General features: G+C 35.3%; 1 protein-coding gene across 1 annotated transcript in view; it reads left to right on the top strand.

The window, feature by feature from the left end:
* The first annotated feature begins 1,225 nt into the window (after positions 1-1,225).
* Positions 1,226-24,437, top strand: part of LOC121374593 — a 23,850-nt gene continuing 638 nt past the window's right edge. Inside the window, exons 1-6 of the mRNA XM_041501699.1 lie at positions 1,226-1,361; positions 6,736-6,876; positions 9,443-9,652; positions 14,694-14,927; positions 16,888-17,022; positions 20,173-20,319. Of these exons, the coding sequence (XP_041357633.1) occupies positions 1,292-1,361; positions 6,736-6,876; positions 9,443-9,652; positions 14,694-14,927; positions 16,888-17,022; positions 20,173-20,319 (937 nt within the window). The 5' untranslated portion in view covers positions 1,226-1,291. The remainder of the gene's footprint in view (positions 1,362-6,735; positions 6,877-9,442; positions 9,653-14,693; positions 14,928-16,887; positions 17,023-20,172; positions 20,320-24,437) is intronic.

Raw genomic sequence — 24,437 nt, 5'->3', positions numbered from 1 at the left:
TCATTCGTTCATTCATTAATAGTATATCGGTACGTACCAGCTTTAATTTGGAAGTAATTTTGAAGGCCCATTGGGGAGGTGTGTTCACAGGACAGCATGTTTGGATCTTAATACCGGCCTCTGTGGTGTCGTGGTTAAGCCATCGGACTACAGGCTGGTAGGTACAGGGTTCGCAGATCGGTACCGGTTCCAATCCAGAGCGCGTTCTTAAGGCCACTACACCCTCTTCTCTCTCACTAACCACTAACAACTAACACACTGTCCTGGACAGACAGCCAAGGTAGCTGAGATATGTGCCCAGGACAGTGTGCTTGAACCTTAATTGGATATAAGCACGAAAATAAGGATCTTAATTAATTATAAAATGGAAATATGAATTGTTTCATAAACTTGTCAAAACTTTCTTCAAACTCTTGTGCATAGGTACACGGGACGTAGCCCAGTGGTAAAGTATGATGCGCGGTCAGCCTAGGATCGACCCTCATCGGTGGGCCCATTGGGCTATTTCTCGTTCCATCCAGTGCACCACGACTGGTATTTCAAAGGCCGTGGTATGTGCTGTCCTGCCTGAGAGATGGTGCATATAAACGATCCCTTGCTACCAGTGGAAAAAATGTAGCTGGTTTCCTCTCAAAGACTAAGTATATGTCGGAATTACCCAATCTGATTAAAATTAGCTCTACTGGTGGAGCTAATTTTAATTAGATTGGAAATTACCAAATGTTTGACATCCAATAGACGACGATTAGTAAATCAATGTGATCTAGTGGTGTCGTTAAGTAAAACAAACCTTAACTTAACTCAACTCTCGTGCATGAATACTATTCTATAATTAGTCGTTCAATATGAGATTAACTATTGTTTCTTTAAATACGTCGTCATTAACGGGTAACGTTTGCAAGTACGTTAATCGTCCGAACGTTTGGGTCAATAAGACACAATTGTACGGTTTAAACCAGGGTTGACCTTTCTATACAAACATTTTCTCGCCGACTGCGTATATATCTGCGGACACCTCCTTAAGCAAGCAGACATTGCCACCGAATGAGTCACAGTTCATTGGAGCGTGATTCGAATTGTTCCCAGCTCCCACAGTAAGACATCAACATTTGTTTTGGATTTTACTTCCTGGTGAAATCATATTGAACTATATCGTATTGTTCCAGTCACGTGCCAGTGCCACAGTACATGAAGTTATGTTCGTGCAACTTGTGTCATAAGTGTGAAATAACGTTGCCTCATCATTGACGGACGATGCGCGTTAATTTTTCACTACAATATTAACTGAAACATGGAGAACACAACAACGCTGGGTTGTCTCGTTTTACTCTGTATATTCATCACGTTTCCCAGAACAAAAGGTAAGATAAAAACATTATTTCACTTTAAAAGTATTTAATAATAATAATAAATATGGTTATTAAGACATATACAATATATATATATATGGGGGTGGGTGGGTGTGTGGTTGGTTTGTTATGTAAATTGCAATTGACGAGAAACATATGATGATATAATATGCTTCGTTACTTCATATAGCCCTAATAATTATATATATATATATATATATATATGACAAAAACATTACATATTGTAAATGTCAAACCAATACTCTAAAATGACTTTTAAATCAACAATAAAACTATTTTAAAATGCCGAACTAGCCGATGTGTCTTTTGCAAAGTTATACAAGAAGGTCAGTAATTTATCTTTAAAACTGTAAACACATTCAGGTAAACAAAATATTAATTGTAAATTTAGAAGATGTAATTTACTCTTTAAATGTAAAACCTGTGTTGATTGTAATGTAGAGAAAACCACTGGAGAGTGTACATGGACCACAAACTAAATAAAATAATTTCTTGAATGTTAACAATTTTATTAGTGTTTTAAAACCGAATTTTTAGTTTGAATCTGTTGCCATTTTAACAATATAAGCCTAAAATGTTCACTAAGTATGGCAAATACCCATGTAGAAATGAGTCACAGTGTGAAATATTAACATTAGTGTCTCCATACGTTTTAGACAATTCCATATTCACTAGGGTTATCGGTTTTTTGGTGTGTGTGTTGATGGTCACCCGATATACATATATGAAGGTGACAAATATCCATATGGTAATGGGTGTGAAATATCAAAGTTACAGTGCCCATACGTTTTGTATAATTCTGTATTCAGCAGAGTTACCGCTTTTGGTGGCCAGCCGATATCTATAGTAGTGTGTGTGTGTGTGTGTGTGTGTGCATGTATGTCCGGTGAAACAAATGGTCAAGTAAGGGTCACAACAGGTCAGTGGTCTGATTGCGTGTATACGGATACTGTAGTCACACACAGTCGTACACCAAATTCGTCAGACGTGTGTGCAGTTGTTTTTATGGTCTCCGATATAAAAGTTACAAACGCATTCGCTGTCCTTGAAAACGTTCAATATCCTTTAATAACATGAGTTCACTTACTTGAAATTACTGTTAACCTAAATAGTGTCTTTTATTTTTACTTCTTCTCATCTTTCTTTGCTTTATATCCCCCACTGTTTCGAAAAATAATATACTAACCATGGAGTTTTATTGCTTGGTATTCTATACCATAGCACGATCTGTTTGTATGAAGGTGTACATAGAACACAACGGTCAGGTTAAAGTCGCAGGTCCCAGTTTCATCCAATGAAAATGGACATTAAGTTTGGTTAATCTGCAAACCTGTATCTCATTTGGATAAGGTTACAATAGAATGAAACAAGACTGTGTGACTTTGAAACGGACAAATACTTTTCAAAAATATACTACAGTTCGCCTGTTACTTACGTTTGTAAAAATGTGAAAAAAATATTTTTCTGGTATTAAAGTACCAGAATGAATAGAAACACTTGGGATATACGGAAATGAATAATCTAAACAATAAAATCTAAGGAATGTTTGATTTCAATTATTAAAAACGGCTCTAACAGTGAAAAATACGCAGTAGTGTTTAAAAACTACGGTCTGTCACTTTCACATAATAGTTTTACTTCCGCCCATTCGTCAGGTCATCCGTTTGCTCGTTGCCCATTCAGCCTTTTTTCTTCTCTTTCCCTAATAAAATCTGTTTTTCTTTTTAAATCTTCTAAATTAAAATATAAACAAGTTTAAGATATATGTGAATCAAGTTTTGTATATTTGTTTGAAAGATTACTGAATGGAATTCAGAGCCTGAGACTGCCTTTGAAATGATCACCTCAAAAAAACAAGAAGAAGCATTATTTACGTTTACACCCAATCGCCGATGTGTATTTTTGTGCTGGGGTGTCGTTAAACATTCATTCATTCATTAATTATTTACGTTTAAAAGACTCTCTACGCATAATAATTTAAAATAACCTATTTCGGATCCCTCACCCACCCCATAGTAATCGTTGGAACCGTTTATTCAGGTCTTTTAATCCCCTGAGATTAGTTCAAGGAAAGTAATTTGTTTTAGCTCCACCTTCACATGTCAATTTTTTCTTGTTCCAGCCAGTGCACCACGACTGGCATATCTTTCTTTCATTCTTTTACTTATTTTCGTGCTTATATCCAATTAAGGTTCAATCACGCTGTCCTGGGCACACATCTCAGCTATCTGGGCTGTTTGTTCAGGACAATGGGTTAGCGGTTAGTTGGTTAGTGAAAGAGAAGAGGGTGTAGTGGTCCTACACCCGAGTCGTTAAAACTCGCTCTGGGTGGGAACCGGTACCGGGCTACGAACCCTGAATCTATCATCCTTATGTCCGATGGCTTAACCACGACACCACCGAGGTCGGTTGGTATATCGAAGGCCGTGATATGTGCTGTCCTGTCTCTGGGATGGTGCTTATAAAAAATCCCTTGCTACTAATGACAATAATGTAGCGGGTTTTCTCTCTAAGACTATATGTCAAAATTACCAAATGTTTCACATCCACTAGTCGATGATTAATAAATCAATGTACTCTAGTGGTGTCGTTAAACAAAAGCAAACTTGTTTTAACAAGTCAATGTATATGGTATCAATACGTTAATATCGTAAACGGCTCCCAATAAATCTAAGTTATAGCTGCATTAATCATTCCAATCAGTTTTTTCACATCCGTTTGAGGATAGATTATTATTTCATTCGCCATTTGTTCACTTTTTATTTACAATGTGTGCAGTTGTCATGATCATGACGGATGTGGGTAATGAATCAAAGGCAGGGTCATACAGAACGTCACTTCAAGTGTGCATTATGTCTACGTTCGTTTCTAGCCAACGGTCGAATCATAAGACGTCCTGCAAAAAATTAAAACAGTAGCATTAGTTGAAAAATTAATACATTTTGTTCCTCGTTTATAGCTATGTAGCGTAATTCAGTTATATGCCAGGAGTGTAACAATATGCACCGAACCATGCGAACGGCTGTAATATTTTTCGCCACTAGCCGAACCGAATAAATGAACACACACACACACACACACACACACACACACACACACACACACACACACACACACACACTTACATGGCAAGTCTGCAAGTTGCGCGATTCGTTTTTATAGGTTCAAGTCCCAGCAACGGCAGGGTACAATTTGTGAGGCCAGAAATGATTTAATTATCCCCTGCGCCAGTGCGTTAATATCTATGTATGTAACAGTCAACCTCAACCTTCATACAATATATTAATAATCATACATAAATGCATACCGTACATACATAAAATACATACATACATACTTACATACATACATACGTACGTACCTACATATGTACAAACACACATGTACTGTATATTGTTTACTGAACATTGGAGGTTTTTTTTTTTTTTTTTTCTTGTTTTACAATCTTATCTTAGCTGAATTCATCATGACATTCTACTGAGCTGTACTGTTTTGTTTATAAACAGGACATGCTAGTTATTCGGAAAAAGAAAGTGATCCTGTAATAAGTTTTTCATACAAAATAATCATTGTTCCTTTCTACAAACTCTTTTCTCTTATATATATTCATGATATAGTTGTGATATATATTATATTCATGTGTATTCTTTTTGCCTTTATTATATACGAAAATATCGATGACAAACAGGATATCATGATTATCTTGTTGGCTGACTAAAGTACACTTCGGGACAAATTAAATGTATGTAGGTCTATAATTCTGATAATATTTTGGTGTCACGTGTACAGGTAGTAGCTAACTGTGTATGCGGATCTGCTTTTAAGTTGTGACTTGTCTGTTGGAGTTTAAATGAGTTAAAATATATTTATGAAGCGCGGTTAAATCCTAGTCAACTGCAAGTAGTACGATATGTAGTATAATATACTCTTCAAAAAAAGTAGGGGAACTCTAATAAGAATTTACAATTGCCAAAATTGTAAGATATATTAGCTGTGGGGAATGGTTATATTATAATTAATTGGGCAAACATTACAACCGGTAGTTCAGTATTACAGTAGGTTTTATGACCATCAAAGATCTTGAAGGACGATTGGGGTCAGAAGTGAAATTTGAAAGTTGACGTTTTTTTTATCAGTAAATCGCAAATTCAAACAATAAAAATTACTAAAAACAAAATAATAACAACTGTATGATCAGCAGAATTGACAGAAACAATGTTCCACAGTGATTAATCGACCTTCCTGGAAATTGTCAAAATCGAGAATGACACCCCACGCACGTGTACGGGGCAACTGCGTGATGCATGTGCAAACTATGGAATGTGTTTGGGTGTGTTGATAAACAGACCTTAACGTTCTTTACTAGGATGTCTGTGGTCAAAACGTATGTTCGGTCTAATAGTTGATATTAACATGAATATTTCAGGTTCCCCTACTTTGTTTTGAAGAATATAGTATAATATACAAACTCAAGAAAACAAAATTAGATATGAAATGGCCATTTTATTTTAAAACGACATAAAATTATAACAACGTAATATATACATGTCAAACGTACCTGACAATTACAGATGGTGTTACATAAAAATTGTACGTAGCATATTAATAAAGAAAACAACTATTGTAGGTGAGGAGAAATCCGTCATACCCATGATACATATTCTAAAATGGTGTTCAAAATATATTTTATTGCTTTAAATAACATCTCCAGCTTTTTGTTCTACGAGTTTGTTTGTTTGTTTGTTTGTTTGTTAGAGGTGCCTCATATGAACAGTAGCATATAGAATTACTAAAAATTGTTCAAATTATCATTACTGTCACATTTTCTTTATTTTTTCTTATTTATTTTTCTTTGTTTCATTCATTTATTCATTTTTCTTTCATTCATTCTTTCTTGCTTTCTTTCTTTTAATATTATATCATTCATATGGTGAAGTGCATAATATATACTGTGAAGGACGCATTTTAAAAGGTTTCGTAACTAGCAAGGCGAGGCGTAACCCAGTGGTAAAGCGCTCGCTTGATGCCGGTCGGTTTGGGATCGATCCCCGTCAGTGGCCCCATTGCGCTATTTCTCGCTCCAGCCAGTGTACCACGACTGGTACATCAAAGGCCGTGGTATGTGCTATCCTGTCTATGGGATGGTGCATATAAAAGATCCCTTGCTGCTAATCGAAAAGAGTAGCCCATGAAGTGGCGACAGCGGGTTTCCTCTCTCAATATCTGTGTGGTCCTTAACCATATGCCATATAACCGTAAATTAAATGTGTTGAGTGCGTCGTTAAATAAAAAAACATTTCCTTCCTTCCTTTTCGTAACCAGCATAACAATAAGTCGGATAGGGTTGTGTTTTTTATCGTTCAAGGTGCGTGTCGATTTAGAAGATTCGGGATTGACTGCCGCTACTCCTGCAACTGCCCGGGTGGGTGCAACGATGTGAATGGAGTGTGTCGGGGACCCTGCTATCCAGGGTGGCACTCTGGGAACGGAACTGTGTGCCAAACGAGTAAGAAAATCTTAGTGCAAAATAAATAAAAACTAAATTTAATTATGCAATTGTCCCGCCTCCCCCCCCCCCCCCCCCACACACACACCTGGCGAATTAGGGATGGGTGGGGGGTTGCGCCCGGATCACCCATGGTTGACACAGAATGTTTTTCTTCTGCTAGCCATGTGTTTTTTTTGTCGTTGTTGGGTTGGGGTTTTTTTTTGGGGGGGGAGGGGGGTAGACATCTTGGAAATTTTCATTAATAATATTTAGAAGAGTCTAATTAATGCAGAAATACTTTTTATTTTTATTTTTATCCCATATGTATTTTTAAATATTGCTACGGTGTTTTGTTTATTGATTGCCACAGTCTGCCACAGATTATTTTTCTTAAGTATGGTATATGTGTTAAGTACTTTGTTTTACACACGTCTGTTAAAAAACTAATTCCAATCTATTTTTAGTGTTTGTTGGACTTTTTTTTGTTTTAGAAAAACAAGAAATAAAAAAACCTAAATAAAACAAAACTAATGAAAACAAACAAAAGCAAATATATTTATAAAAACAACAAAACAAACAAACAAACAAACAAATAAACAACAACGAACCTGCCGGTAATAAGTTTTGAAAAAGGAAGACACTACGGGCATTTAAACCGAAGTTAAGGTTTCTTTCATTTTAAAATATATTCCTATGAGCTAAAAAAAAAAAAAACCCAACCAAAAAACAACTATAATATGTCTTAAATTTGGTTAAAATAATTTTCGAACTGCATGCGTTAGATGTGTCTTTACAGTTTACAGTGATGAAAAGGTCTAAACTGCCCGAATACCAGGCTGCTTAGTTTGTCACTAGTCCAATAATTCTGTATACATATGACTTATTTTATAAGTACCAATAACCCTCCAGCTTATATTGTTCTATTGCCAGCACTACATGCCTGCTCAAAGGTTAATTTCCTATTGAAGAGAAAAACAAGCCAGGTCGTGTTATCCTGATATTACATCTTCACCACAGTTCAGTGGCGGATCCAGAAAACCCATTTAGGGGGCCCCAATGACATGAGGCAGAATGCCAAGGGAACCTTTGGGGAGGTTTGGAGGGGGATCATAAAAAATGAAAATTAATATAATAAAATTATAACTGCCGTAAAATTTAGGGGACCCGGGCCCCTAGCCCCCCACCCCACCTACCCCCAGATCCGCTCTGTAGTTGCTACAATCCCATGTGGGCTGAGTTAGGCACAATCAGGCGATTGTCAAAGCGGCGTTCTCATTATGCGACTATCAGAATGATTTTAGTCTTATACGTTCCAATTTTTGTTGGGCCGACAAATCGGATACTAATCGCCACTAATCGCATAACGAGAACACAGGATATAATCATAAAAAATTACTCGTGTTCACATTTTTTACAAAACACTGACCCTATCCTGAGATTTAAGCAAAGAAAAGCTTTCAAAGAATGAATCATTAACGATATCACACCAAATTTATAAATAAGACTATTAGGTTTCTAACATATGGTAATTCAGACGCCTGTTCTTGAGAGTGAAAGACGAATGCCCGCTGCTGAGTAAAAGAGAGAGAGAGAGAGAGAGAGAGAGAGAGAGAGAGAGAGAGAGAGAGAGAGAGAGAGAGAGAGAGAGAGAGAAAGAGAGAGAGAGAGAGAGAAAAGAAACTAGAAATATTTTGGACAGTTGGTTTTCCTTATTATATTTAGTAGGATAAAAGTAAATTCCTCAAACATGATTTCCTAGCATCTCGGGTGAAAATAGAAACATTTTGGACAAATTGTTTTCGCTTATAATATGTAGTAGGACAAAAGTAAATTCAGCGGTCCTCAAGTAGAGGTGGACTACTTTCCCCGCTCGAAACCCTAGCGGTATATGAGCACGTTAAACCAGTTACCTATCTACCTACCTTCCTTCCCCGCTCTCCTCGGCCTCTGCTGTGCTGCATATTGTATACTGTTTTCAGTGTTTGGGCCTTGTGGGTCTCATTTTATGTCTCAAACTGCCTGAAAACTGTAGAGACCAAATTCATTTTCGTCCCGTCCGGAACACTCTGTTTATTGCTAATAATTTTTAAAGGCATACTGTCACGGATTTAAGGACCTTATTTCTCTAAAAATGGATAATAAATAAAAATGGCATTAATTGTTGGAAACCAAATCTAGCTATCGCATCACCTTAACTGAACCATGACGGAGTGAAATCCATGTCATCCCTCTCAGCAATTTTAGTTTTTAAATTACGGACCATTGCCATAATTCAATTATTTTTAAAAAATATCATTAATAAATGCAGTATGGTGGTTATGAAGATGGTTGAATAAAGTACATTTATGGACAAATCAAATTATGTTTGTTCAGGTAATACTTTGTTAAACCATTAAATAGGTCAGTGGTCTGTGACAGTATGCCTTTAAATATCTGCAAATATATAGCACTAGGTTTTACATTACACACATTTGAATCATTAATTTTTCCGGAAGGGACAGAAAGGAGATCCTTATTTGGAATGACACACACACGCACACGCACATGCACAGAGAGATAAATGTGTTTTTATGTTTCTTTTCAGAAAATATTGCTTATAATGGATCGACCAAGCAAAGTTCGAACTACTATACATTCAAGTACTTGTCAAATAAAGCTGTAGATGGGAATCGAGATCAAAACATTTACGATGGTTCGTGTTCTCATACTGGTCTCAACAAAACGTCGGCGTCGTGGCAAGTTAACATAGAACCTCCAACACAAATATACCAAGTTAAGATGTACTACAGACAAGGTATGCACGTGAGAGCATGCGTGCGTATGTGCGTGCGTGCATGTGTATGTGTTTGTGTCTATGCATTCATGCATGCATGCGCGCGTGTGTGATGTATGTGTATGTATGTTTGCATGTATGTATGTATGTATGTATGTATGTATGTATGTATGTATGTATATATATATATATATATATATATATATATATATATATATATATATATATATATATATATATATATATATATATATATATATAGTTTAAAGCTTTGTTGTCTTCTCTTCGAAGAATACAATTTATGTTTTCTTGATTCTTTTATACTATTAAACTCTCTCTCTCTCTCTCTCTCTCTCTCTCTCTCTCTCTCTCTCTCTCTCTCTCTCTCTCTCTCTCTCTCTCTCTCTCTCTCTCTCTCTCTCTCTCTCTGTGTGTGTGTGCGTGCGCGTGCGTATGTTTTTTGTTATATTACATAATAAAAATATATTTGTATTCTTATTGGTAAAAAAACAAACTCCTGTCACATGACCTTCCATAAATAGTTATATTGCCCTGAGACGGTCCCACCGGTCTGATCATTCCTATTCTGGAGCCCGCCGCGGTAAAACGTGTTTGTTTCGCGTGTGCACACTGCACGTGCTTTCGTTTGCTCGACTTGGGAATCCTGTATTTAGTCCATGAGCCAGATAAAAAATTGGTACCATCTGAGGGCACCAAACAAAACTGTTAAAATTGTTTTAGTACACCCTAGGACAAAACAAAAATGCATGATGGACTTTTCAACAGGGTAGCTTTACCTAGTTATCACTCTTTTTAACATTTATCATTCAGGTGGTCGAAAAATCTGAGAAATCCGTGTTTTAGTGTTTACTAAAGCACTTATAAACCTAGTAGATCGGTACCCACAATGTTCTTTGTGGTTTTTGCATCAGTCGTATGTGTTGATTAAGGATCCGAGAGGTGTAATTTGGTATCCTTGAGCATTTTGAAATATTCAAGATGGCGTCCAAGATGGCTGTCAAAACACAACTGGACACATGCCAATGCTTTATCAATAATGACGAAACTATTGATGTTCATGACGGTGTTTTAGGTGTCAGAGGATTCATATTGAATTATTCCCAGCTAATCAAAACATTGCAACATTATTTACATCCAAGATGGTCACCACTATAGTAGTCAGAACAAGAACATTTAAGTTTATTTCATTTTACATCAACTATAGCAAGAATGTGAAATTAGGAATTGAGGGCTTTTTTATTCACCAAAGAATACATTTATAACAGATGCTAACTGAGATATTGCATCATCTTTTAACTCCAAGATGGCCCCGAAAACGGTCGTTAGGTGTAAGATGTGGCTATATCTTACATTCTTTTTTACCCCAAACAATAATTTTTACTTCAAATACAGGGTTTGATAGGAGGCAGGAAATTCAATTCTTGCATTAACTTTCTACTGAGAAATTTTATCGTTTCCATAATTCAAGATGGTTAACAAAATGGCTGCAAAAACAAAGAAATGTGTTATATGCATCACCTGAAACAATCGTTTTGAATCCAATTGCTAAGTTTTGAGGGTGTTCAATACATTAAAAATACATGTATATCTACAAGTAAAGTTATCTAAAATGTCATCTAAAATAACAATTCTTATGCTGACCTCTATGTCTTAATGGTGCACCAATCTATTTTGAAATTATTTAGAAGAAATATTACAAGTCTATTATAATGTCAATCTGGCTGTGATGTTTTGGTAAAGACTGTGGAATCAGTTTTTATCATTCTCATTTTCTGTCTCTTGATAATTCACTAGATTCACTAAATTTGAATGGCCAAGACAATTTGTCTCGTCAAACTCATCAGACATCAAGTTTTCTTGCCGTAACATTGTAATTTCTAGTATATGTTTCCAGTTATTCCGTTAGATGTATATTACCAAAAGGAGTTGCCCAATCAAATATCAACGAAAGGGTTGCTGCTTAGCAAATATTATTGATTTTGAATATACATCACCCAATCGTAACTGACCTAACAACACACAGACATAAAATGCATCACCTTGAACACCAACATTACCCAGTCGGCGAAATATGTTTTAAAAGCTGAAATGAATCGGACAATTTCAGAGGGTACATGGTTTCACTCCATGTGGAATAGTTACTGGTGGAAGTGATCTAAAGCTTCGTATTTTCACCAATCAACGTCTGTACCATCTAAATGTAGCCTTTCTGGTGACTTATCCATATCAGCATCTAAGTCCCCAGGTTTAATAGGTTTAAATGCTTCAGGCAAAATTTTGGTAACTCTTGCTTTTGTAACCCTTTATATTATAGCATGCAGAAGTATTACAGCCTGGAAGGTCATGTGTCATCAAATGAGAAGCAACCTTTTTCATTGCTGTTTCCCCATTGCCAATTGTAGTTCTTGCTATCATTGGACAGAAATCAGAAGAAGCATCTTTCAAATTATGCAACTAATTCGGTGTACCTTTCAATAAAACAATACTAAAGTTTGAATAAAAAAAGTAGCTGTCATGGGACAAATGCTAAAATTACTGCTGCAATCCTTTCAATCATGCTAATAATTAGCCACTAAGTTCATTTGGTTATGGCCGATCATTTCTAGGTATAGCTGAAGCATACCTGTATACTAGTAATTGCCATGTTATGGTGAGAAATGTTGGCGTCACACGATTATACTCTTTGTTAGATAAATTGTCTTGGTCAACAAAAGGCAAGGATAAAGTATATATCAATTGTATAGAGATAGAAAATGAGAATGATAAAAGTATAAGGGATGGCTGAAATGTTCTGAGCCTAACTATGATGAATTACGCTGACGGAGTCTGTTATTATTTTTTCAACATAATCCCCTCTGCGGTCTACACGATTCTCGAGTGCATAGATCACACCAGTGTTGCAGGCTTCCTCCTGATGAATTAAAAGGTCTTCAACAGCAGAAATGATATCATCATCATTTGCATAATGCTTACCAGTTTTTTCTTCCACTTTGGGACGAGGTAGAAATCTGGGGTTGTCAAATCTGGTGAATACGGAGAATGATTAACAAGTTCAAAGCCACAGTCATATAAAGCAGCAATAGGTGCATGGGTGTATTGGAACCAAGCGTGGTGAAACGTTTGTTATATCCAATTTATTCCTTAACTGTCTCATGAGAAATGTCTACTGTATTGGCAATGTGATGTGTGGTGAGTCGTCGAACATCCTTGTATTTTATCAACATTTTTTTTTGGTAGAATCCGTTGAAGACTGTCCTGGTCTTGGATCATTTTCGACGCCCTCTTCTGCTCTTGAACTCTGCTGCCCACCTCTTAACTGTTAACGGTGACAAAGGAAGGACCATCATCTCTTAAAGTTGATTCCAATGCCGCATGGATAGCTATTCGAGTTAGTCCTTTCAGTTGGAGATACTTAATGACAGCGTAGAAGCCAGTTTTGTCCATCTTTTATCAACAGAGAATATCAAGCCACTTTGATGATTGTAGAGATATGCTACACGATTATGTATTTGGTTCAAATACAACATATGAGCATAAAACATTGTATTTAATACATGCAACCTGTTATGAGTGTACAATACATTATTCATAATTAATACCAGAACCTTTCGGCCACCCTTCGTATAAACACTAGTAACTGGTGACTTACGTGCATATGCCTATTTATCACAGCAATTTATCTGATCCATGTCAATCAACTTCTATGTAAATGGTTTTTGGTGAAAAGGATAGGTTTACCCTTACAACGTAGCAGTTGGTTTCAAAATGATTGTTTTACGTGCTACTTACGTGCTACAAATACAGTGGTCATTTCTTAGTTTTTGCAACCATTTTGGAATCTTGCAATGATAAAAATGTATCTATATTACAAAGTGATTACTGGAATTGAAATGTTTGCATATATATATATATATTTATATATATATATATATATATATATATATATATATATATATATATATATATATATATATATATATATATATATATATATAAAACTTTATTTGAAGTATAAATTATTCATTGGGGAATATATATATACTAGTATACAGAATGTAAGATATGGCCACTTCTTACACTTGGTGGCCATTTCATGACCAGCTTGGATTGAAATGACAATGCAATATGTCAGTTAGCAAGAGGTTGTTATAAATGAATTCCTTGGCCCATAAAATTCATTCATTAACATAAAAATATCTTCCCAGTTGATGTGAATTCCTGGTGAATGTTTACAAGTGTGTTTCTGTTTGTGTGATTAAAACTATCTATTTATTGGCAAACAGATTAACACAGAGAAACGTTATTAAAATTTTAGAAAAATACCCCCTCTCTACTAAAACTCATTTTCTGACCTTAAGGTACTCTGCAGAAAAGTCCATCATGCTGTTTTGTGATCCAGATACATACACCTATCAAAAAAGTATAGTTAGGTTTGGTGCCCTCGGATGGTACCAACTGGTCAAATGTAGGGTCTCGGCTAATTGGTGTTGTTTTTGTCAACATGGATGAATGCGGCCGCTGGACAATAGTCAACTGTTTTCATACATATACATCCCTTCTATTTCCAAACCCATTTAAAGAAAAAACCATTAATTAATTAGCCCGGTGGAAATGGAGCCGGCATTCATTAAACCATATTGAATGACAAACATGGTAACTAACAAATCCATTACCAATGTAAACTTCACAAAACTGTCCAGGTTAAAAAAAAGACCTAAAACTCAAAACGCTAAAAACTCGGGGAAAACCTACTGGCAGCCACTACATCTACAATGAATGACTAAAAAAAATCAATATGAAAACCGCGTGGTTTGTGTGCTGTTCAAGGCTTGGATAACTTCACTACCCGAACATGCTCCTCTAAATAACACCATAGTCACGACTCCCACGTGCACAACATCACAAACGCACAATGTATCCCATGAATGAACATTACAACCTTACCACATATGGAAAATGAAGACATTATTTTTTTCTGCTTATCTATGAAAAGCAGAAAACGACAACTTATTAATTACAGCATGTTTTTCATTATTTTCAGACCTGCGTAAACGTTTCCGCCGATTTACACTTTACCTGAATGACGTTGATGAGGAGTGGCGAGTTTGCTACCATCATCAGAAGGACTCCATTCAGTCCATTGTTAATGTGAACTGTAACATTACGACTAAGACGAAGGCCTTGTTTGTTTACAACGAGAGGGGAACTCCCGAAACAAGCGGCCAGAGCTACGAGCGTCATGCGTACATGGAACTTTGTGAAGTTGAAGTTTATGGTAGGATTTGTTTGTCCCATCCCATCCCATGTACATTATATAATCAGAATTTAAGGACACTTGGGATTTGACTAAATGGTAGGACCTTCCTTTGGCACTGTCACGTATAAAGAACATTATAAATACAGTGTACTTATTATAAATAGAGTTACGGTTAAAGGGACATTCCTGAGTTTTCTGCATTGTAAGATGTTTCCGACTAATAAAATATTTCTACGACTAAACTTACATATTAAATATATTTTATGGTTTAAAATATCAGTGTCTGTATATTCAATGTGTTTCTGGTCGTTTTAATATTTGTAAGAAGCCCAAACTGGATTTTGCCTTCAAATAATTTCGTACGTACGAAAAAATATATATTAGGAAATAAAAATGAAATATAACCTTGTACAAATATTAGAACGATCAGAAACACGTTTAATATACAGCCACTAATATATTATGCAGGAAAATATATTTGATATGTAATTACAATCGTTAAAAAGTATCCGTTAGTTGATAACATCTTTAAAATGGCAGCAAACTCAGGAATGTCCCTTTAAGGTTAGGGTTAGTCACAGTGTTTAAGAAAAGTCCTTCCAACTAAATTTTCTGAAATTATTTGACTGTAAGCTTTCATGTTTGATACATTAATTGGTTCACCAGGAGCCTAATTCACAAAGCTTACCTAGGCTCACTTAAACAACATCGCATCTGCTTTGCATGTCTTTTTGCATTGCACTAAGAGACTCAGAGTTGCAAGAGGTTTTTTAAAAATTATTATTTATGTTATTATTTATAGGATATTAATTAAACGAGCTTTCATTTCGTATCATGTTTATGTCCCGAGTGAAATAATTTTCAGTTGTCACGAGCTTTAGTGCTGGAGCAAAACCTCAAATTCGGGTAAAATTGTTAGATATTCGGGGAAAATGTGCTGACTTGAGACCTTTTTACCATGTATTTCCATCATTCTACCCATAAAATTAGTTGTAATCCATGTAAACATGCGTGGTGATTCATTTACAATCCTATATAGCTGTTTTGTGGTAGTGTTAATATGAATAAATGTTGTTATCCAGATTCTGGAATTTTCGTTTAATTCAGGCAAAAGCCAGTCTGCCCCCCCCCCCCCCCCCCCACCCCCCCCCCCCCCACACACACACAAATGGGAGCCCATACGCCTATGCCCGCAAAGCTATCTTAGGCTCTGTTAAACAACATCGCATCATCTTTGCGATGTCTTTTTGCATGGCACTACGAGACGCAGAGTTCCGAGAGTTTTTTTTGAATTGGCTCCTGATAAATCTTTCAGTTGTACACATTCAGTACTATAACTGAGATGCTAGGTCAAGACCAACGTCATTTTGAACTTTATTTAAACGTTTTTCAAACTGTTCTTTGACTCGTGATTCTTTTCAAGGAAGGCTTTCATAATTGATACGAATGCTCAGTAAATAAATATTTCAACTGCACACCTCCCAGGTTCTTGAATGTAACTCTAATGTTAAGCTCAAAGCAGTTTTGAAATTTGTTTAAGTTTTTATAATTGTTTTAATATTTGTATAAATTTCACCAAGTGGTATTCTTTAAAATGCTTATCCCGATTCTAATAAATGTGATATATCAGAGCAAGGTAGAACTTTCTTAATAAACTTGTTTTCTTCTTTTTGAAATGATTTTAAGCTACTAGGGAGAACATTATAATTATGTAATATAAACGACTTGGATTTGTGGAATGTATTACAAAATGTTATGTGGGTCTGGTGTTATGCTAATTTTCCCTACCTACATTGAAAAAACAAAAAAACTAAATTGGGTAGCAGTGGATGCCAATCTAGTTTTATATCTTTATTTAAATACAATTTATTTATTCATTTCATTTCATTTCATTTCATTTCAATTCAATTCAATTCAATTCAATTCAATTCATTTCAATTCTTTTCATTTCATCATTTATTGATTTATTTATTTATAGTGTGTTCTAAGGGAACATATGGTGACTGCAGGCAGTTTTGTTACTGTAAAGATGGACCCTGCGATTTTATCACTGGGCAGTGTCCAGGAAGTGGTTTATGTGAAAACGGCTTTACGGGTCAACATTGTCAAACAGGTTAGTATCAGGTCGAATCGTATTTACGCAACTACCATACTTTTTTCAAGTTAGGGGCGGGCGTAGCCCAGTGGTAAAATGCCAGTCAGATGCGCGGTCGGTCTAGGATCGATCCCCGTCGGTGGACACATTGGGCTATTTCTCGTTCCAGCCTGTACACCACAACTGGTATATCAAAGGCCGTGATATGTGCTATCCTTTCTGTGGAATGGTGCATACAAAAGATAACCCTTGCTACTAATGGAAAAATGTAGCGGGTTTCCTCTCTAAGACTATCTGTCAAAATTATCAAATGTTTGATATCTCATAGCCAATGATTAACAAATCAATGTGCTCTTGTGGTGTCGTTAAACAAAACACATTTGTTCTCTTTTTTCTTCTTTTTTTCAAGTTATTTTATTGTCTGAATTATATTCAGTTGAGGTTCAAGTATAAGTTTTCAATAGACATGTATAGTATTCAGTTTATATTTTATGGCTCTTACCACCATATACCAATTACATAAAAGTCTGGCATACTGTGAGGAAAGTGAATATAAAAGATCCCTTGCTACTATGACAAAATGTAGCGGGTTTCCTCTGACGATTAAGTGTCAGAATTACTAAATGTTTGATCTTCAGTAGCCAGATGTTAATTAATAGATGTGCTCTGGTGGTGTCATTAAAAAACACAAAAAACAACAATTTATTGTCCGTTCCAAACATTGTATAAAGATCAGAGGCCAATATTCACAAAACATCATCACTTTACGTTTACATGTGGAGTTTTATTATTATTATTATTATTATTATTATTATTATTATTATTATTATATAATCATGCATAAAATTGAGAAATATGGCTTATGATAAGCTTTTAAAAAATGTGTGTTTTCGGAAACCCGACCCTACCGAGTCATAAGTGCTAACACTTGGTTTTTCTTTTTTTCAATGTATTTATTTTTTTCTTTCGATATTTGATATTAATATCTAGGTGAAAATAATATATACATAACATTTTATCTGGACCATTTCGGATGAATGTAGTTATAAATAATAGTAACAATAATAATAATGATGATGATAATGACTTTTGTTTTCAAAAAGCCAACCTATTCTTATTTTAATTTTTTGGCACATTCCCGGAAATATACATTTATTTCTTATGTCTAAAAACGACATAAAATTATTTATATGTATATTTCGAACTTACTGTATGTACTTATTAATATTTGTTTAAATTGTGTGCTTAATTGTGTGCTTAGTAGCCTACAGTTTTGTACATAAGCGTAAATTTACGACTGAAAAAAGTTAGTTTGAAATATACATAAATAAATACTTTTCGTTTGATTAGACGCTAAACGTACTAAGGCTTGACCGAAAGCGTAAAGTTGCAATGTTTTGTGAATTTAGGCCCCAGTGCTGTATAGTTATCTGTAGCCAATTAAAAAAAACCCATCGTAACTTTATGTGGGGTGGGACACAACCTCTAGTTGGGGGGGGGGGGGGGGGGGGGGGGAGTGTCACAGCCTCCATAGTTGGTGGCACAACCTTTATATATATAGGACATAACAGAGAGTACATTTTCGTTCTCGAGAGGGGTATGGGGCACAAGACTCTGCCCCCCTCCCCCCCCCCCCCGCCCTCCCTGGTGGTTCCTATGGGCCTGGTTAGTCATCATATGTTTACATTTTTTTGTATCTATTGCAAAAGACTGATGCACATTTTGAACTGTATTACTTTTACAATTATTCAGTATCTATTGCAAAATATTGATGTACATTTTAAACTGTATTACTTTTACAGTTATTTGGTATCTATTGCAAACAATTGGTGTATATTTTAAACTGTATTACTTTTACAATTATTTGATATCTATTGCAAAAGATTGATGTATATTTTGAACTGTATTACCTGTAGTGTATGCATTTATAACATTAGTTTAACAGTCGTAAACATAATACATTATTTATATACAAGACTAGGCTACTAACTTCACGACTGAAAACAGTCAGTGAATTAAAATAAAAGACAAAAATACTGTTCTTTTGTCTTTGCTTTGATCCCTATTCCGTAATTTTCTGCATTTAAAAGTTACCAAATACTTGCAAAGTAACTAAACTCAGGGTTCATACTCGATAGGAAGAGAAAAATTTATGACTTTTTTTAATTACATGTGAATTAGAATTTTAGCATCCAGAATATTTTGGCAACATAATGATATATGTTATATTTTATTGTTTTTCTTGTCTGCATAGTTCACTTCTCTAGTTCGTTAAGTTCTGTTTGCAGTTTGGCAAATTCAGCTTCAAGTTTCTGCTTCTTCTTGATGATGGTTTCCTTCTCTTCTTTACACTTTCTCTTCTTGGTTTCCTCGTTCTATGCATTGTCTCTCAAGTCGGTGTAGTATTGAGCTCTTGCATTTCTACAAAAAAACTCTACCTCTTTGCTAATGTTCACATTCAATACTCCCCTTGCTGACCTGATGTGGTCAAGTACCATTCTCCTAGCAACGAGGCCTTCCTTTGGTGGTTTGATTGTCCTCACTGCATTCCCTGTTAATGGTGAAACCTCTCTCTCAACTGATGCCTGTCCATGTGAGAGAACAGGCATTGTGTTGGTGATGTCCCATAACTTTAGAAAGGAATCACTGCCTAGCATGTGAACATAGTGGAAGGTGTCCACTCTCATGCTGTATGGAGTGAAAGATGAAAATAGGAAGTCATTTGCCTTCATAATTTCATCCAAGTAGTGCACAAAGAGGTTCAGCATTTTGTCTCCATCCGATTCCTTGGGTTTTCCACTTTGCACAAGTAACCAGTACATACTCCTGAAATTTAGAGATTTAGCACCACTTGGGTTTAAAACGATGTTTTGTGAAATTGCCCAACACTGTTCAAAGGTATTGTAATACATGTAGTTAGTATTTAGGAATAATTAACTTCACTGTCATACTTACCACGTCTGACATCCACTAACCGATGATTAATTAATCAATGTGGCCTAGTGGTGTCGTTAAACAAAACAAACTTTAATTAACTCCAGCAACGTTTGTGGTGCACTTTACCCAACAATAAAAGTGGTGACCCCGTGATATATGTAATAAAAACACAACGAAACTAGAATAGAATGACAGATATTATGATGACAACCTGATTGTATTGTTTTATAGACTGCAGCAGTATTGGTAAATATGGCGTGAACTGTTCGGAGAGCTGTAGTGCAAGCCATTGTTTTAATCGCCAGATGTGTCATCGAGTCACAGGTCGGTGTTTAGATGGGTGTCAGGATGGTTGGATAGAACCTACATGTGTCAAACGTAAGTCCAAAATAATGTACTTGTCATACTCGATTTTCTACAGAAGTCGTCGTTAATCTCTCTCTCCCTCCCTTCCTTTTACACGTACGCGCGCGCGCGTGTGTATGTGTGTGTGTGTGTGTGTGTATATATATATATATATATATATATATATATATATATATATATATATATATATATATATATATATACTCTTCAAAAAAAGTAGGTGAACGCTAATATGAATTTACAATTGCCAAAATTGTAAGGTATATTAGCTGTGGGGAATGGTTATATTATAATTAATTGGGCAAACATTACAACCGGTAGTTCAGTATTACAGTAGGTTTTGACCACCAAAGATCTTGAAGGACGATTGGGGTCAGAAGTGAAATGTTCCACGGTGATTAATGGGCCTTCCTGGAAATTGTCAAAATGGAGAATGACACTCCACGCACGTGTACGGGGCAACTGCGTGATGCATGTGCAAACTATGGAATTGCTTTCGGTGTGTTGACAAACAGACCTGAAAGTTCTTTAGTAGGATGTCTGTGGTCAAAACGCATAACATTAATATTTCAGGTTCCCCTACTTTTTCTGAAGAGTATCAGGGTTGAAAATTAACATGAAAACCATGGTCGCCAGCAGAGCCAGTTGAAAAAAATAATCGTACTGGCCTTCTCAAATTCAACTAGCCCTTCAATTATCACATTGAAATTTAACTGTACAGCCAAAATGAAAACTAGAATGTTCTTTGTTGAATAATAAGCATGTACTCACCGTATATAGTATGTTTGCTTCAAAAGAAAACCGATGAATTGACATGTATTTTCATAATGAATAAAGTTACAAATTCATATAAAAAAAACTTTTCTTAAGTTTTAACCCCATACCAATTTAAATAATATTTTTTGAAAAACGAAATCTAGTATAAATCAAAATGTTTCTTTACAAATTATCATTAAGTTATACAGATTAAATGTCATTTTTAAAACAGGGGTGAAGACGAAATGCTAGAACAGCCAGGTAATGCAGCTTGACTTGCATTGCCTATGAAGTAAAAGAAATAATGCAGTACAACGAGAATAAAGGTAGAACTGCGCGTGCTGTATTATATAAACTAGTATGGGGTGGCAGTCCTCTTTATAGCGATGCAAGAGGAATGAAATACATTTTGTGGCGATGGAAGACGGTAAAATCTCCAGTAAAGGATTTCTTCGGGAGTGGCTGTCCTCCTATAGACGAAGCACCTACACGTGTATGTTTAATATGAATATTGTAAATGCTACAGTAGAAGGTTAATAATAAAATAAATATCGAAAGAAAAATAAATCTGTGATTTGTTTTGATTTTTTTTTACCAAAATATACGATGTACTTAAAATGGTGTAGCCAGCATGAGGAAGACGAGGCGCTTGCTTGTCTGGAACTTCCCCAGGTTTATTTTATTTTCCCGATGACACTGATATTTATTTTCCTCTCTGGCTACGCCCCAGACTTATCATATTACAAAGCATAAACAAATGTACTTATTGTTTATTACAGTAATATTTGGACGGTTATGTCATCATGTGGGTTAATATCAAAAATGGTAATATTTTGGGTCCCGGCTCTAAATTAATATATAAAATGTATATATTTCCCAATTTTGTTCACAGAATATTACTTTGACATCAATACACGAAACCACACATATTTGTAATATATTTTGGACAATAGTTAAAAAACCATCAGTATTTTATTTCAGAAATTATGCTAAAATCTCATGTTACCATATTTGATATTGACCCATGTAAGTCTTGATGTTACTTTAGATCAGTTCTTATTTTATGCAAATCTCTTAAACGTAAAAGAATACCGACAACGACAATCCGTTAACTGACCTTTGGAATACGCCCTATAGTAATGAAACAATTCACTGTTATTTGTGCGCTCACGTTAGTGTGTTAAAACTACAAGATTTTTATTTAGTACCAGAATAATGTAAGCTAATTAAATTTGATTCCTTTTTACCATAACATTAAATAGCAATTGTCAGATAGTAGCTCTACTAGATAATTATGGTGTATCCAGTCCATTCCAATAAGCCGACAACTTCCAGATTTTAAAAATACATGCAATGTCTTCAATACATTTTGAGCTCTATTATTAGAAAGACCCGGCCCAAACCCACAGAACCCGAGTCTGGCGCTGTCAAAATATAGAGCATGTGCTATGTATTCTGCTACCAGATCTGTAGTTCGCGCTAACACAGACGCGGTGTGTTTTGTCACATTCAATTCAGTTTCAATGTCTTTTTTCAACTGGTACCATACTCGCCAGACCCTAAAGTCGATGATCACCCAACGGACTACCTTTGTAAAATTCTTAGTCGCCCTTATCCAATAAAGGTCACGGGCGACCGGACGACTGCTAATTTTCAACCCTGATATATATATATATATATATATTATTATTATTATTATTATTATTATTATTATTATTATTACCAAAGTGTTTTTATTTGACTGTGAAGGCATACACAATTATGGAGTGTCACCCTAGTACGTTTGCTTAAATGTTAATAAAATTAGTGCCGTGACTTTGATTAATTCACATCTAATTTGCAAAGTTATCAAATACTTAAAATATGTGATCTGATGCACTGAAAGTGTAAGATATTATATAATAAATGTATATATACATGTCTGTGTGTGTGTGTGCGTGTGTGTGTGTGTGTATCCCCTCCCTGTCTCTCAATTTCCCTATCAATGTGTCTGATTCCTTCCCCTGTCGCCCTTTCTCTGTCTCTGTCTGTCTGCCTCTCTCTCTCTCTCTCTCTCTCCTCCTCTCTCTCTCTCTCTCTCTCTCTCTCTCTCTCTCTCTCTCTCTCTCTCTCTCTCTCTCTCTCTCTCTCTGCTTGTGTGTGTCTCTCTCTATCTGCCCTTGTCACCCTATATAATGAACCATAGTGGTCGAGTGATATGTTCTTTCGCAAAATAAACGAGTCCAATAAATAGGAAGCGAAAACAACGTTTTACAAAAACAGTTTTTAATTTAGAGCCATAACAATACTTTGTTAAATCTATGATTAAAACTCCTTTAATGGATTTACTTAACGTTAAGAATCTTACTCTGTGGCAGCATTGTGTAATGTTTCAAATACGATGTGACGTAATTTGTAAATCATACATGACATCAGTAAATAAAAGGCGCTAACTGCAATAAAAATAAAATGGGAATTCCCCATTTAAAAGTTCCGATCTAGATACACAAATAAATTTATCACACGGTTTCAAAATGTCTTTATCACTATATAGTCAGATTGAATAGGTATGTAATACATTCTTCAGTTCAAGCCATAATCCATTCTTTTAAAGGGACATTCCTGAGTTTGCTGCACTTTTTAAGATGTTATTGACTAACAAAGATTTTTTAACGATTGTAATTACATATCAAATATATCTTTCTGCATAAAATATTAGTGGCTGTATATAAAACGTATTTCGGATCGTTCTAATATTTTTACTAGGTTAAATTTCATTTTATTTCCTAAAATATTATTTGAAGACAGTTTGGGCTTCCTAAAATTATTCAGACGACCAGAAACACATTGAATATACAGACACTGATATTCTAAACAAGAAAATATATTTAATATGTAAGTTTAATCGTAGAAATATTTTATTAGTCGGAAACATCTTACAATGCAGCAAACTCAGGAATGTCCCTTTAAGAGAAACATCTTACAATGCAGCAAACTCAGGAATGTCCCTTTAAGAGAAACATCTTACAATGCAGCAAACTCAGGAATGTCCCTTTAAGAGAAACATCTTACAATGCAGCAAACTCAGGAATGTCGCTTTAAGAGAAACATCTTACAATGCAGCAAACTCAGGAATGTCGCTTTAAGAATGATTTCTGCTGTGGCTCGGATTTAGATTTATTATACTAATGTTATGTTATGTTCTGTCAAATCCCTTCCCATCCTCACGATTCTCATTAGAATTATACTTATCTGCAAGTCACCATGAAAACAAAGATTACAATGGGTTAAAATTCAGTGAACAGAAACTGCAAGCACGTGGGATTCAGTATAGCACAAGTTTGTGTTTGCTGACTACTATAGCTGAACTCCGAAGATATATGATGTTTTTTTCA

This window comes from Gigantopelta aegis, chromosome 6 (assembly GCF_016097555.1).
Source record: "Gigantopelta aegis isolate Gae_Host chromosome 6, Gae_host_genome, whole genome shotgun sequence".
Lineage (NCBI taxonomy): Eukaryota > Metazoa > Mollusca > Gastropoda > Neomphalida > Peltospiridae > Gigantopelta > Gigantopelta aegis.
This window is presented reverse-complemented; position numbering and strand designations above follow the sequence as displayed.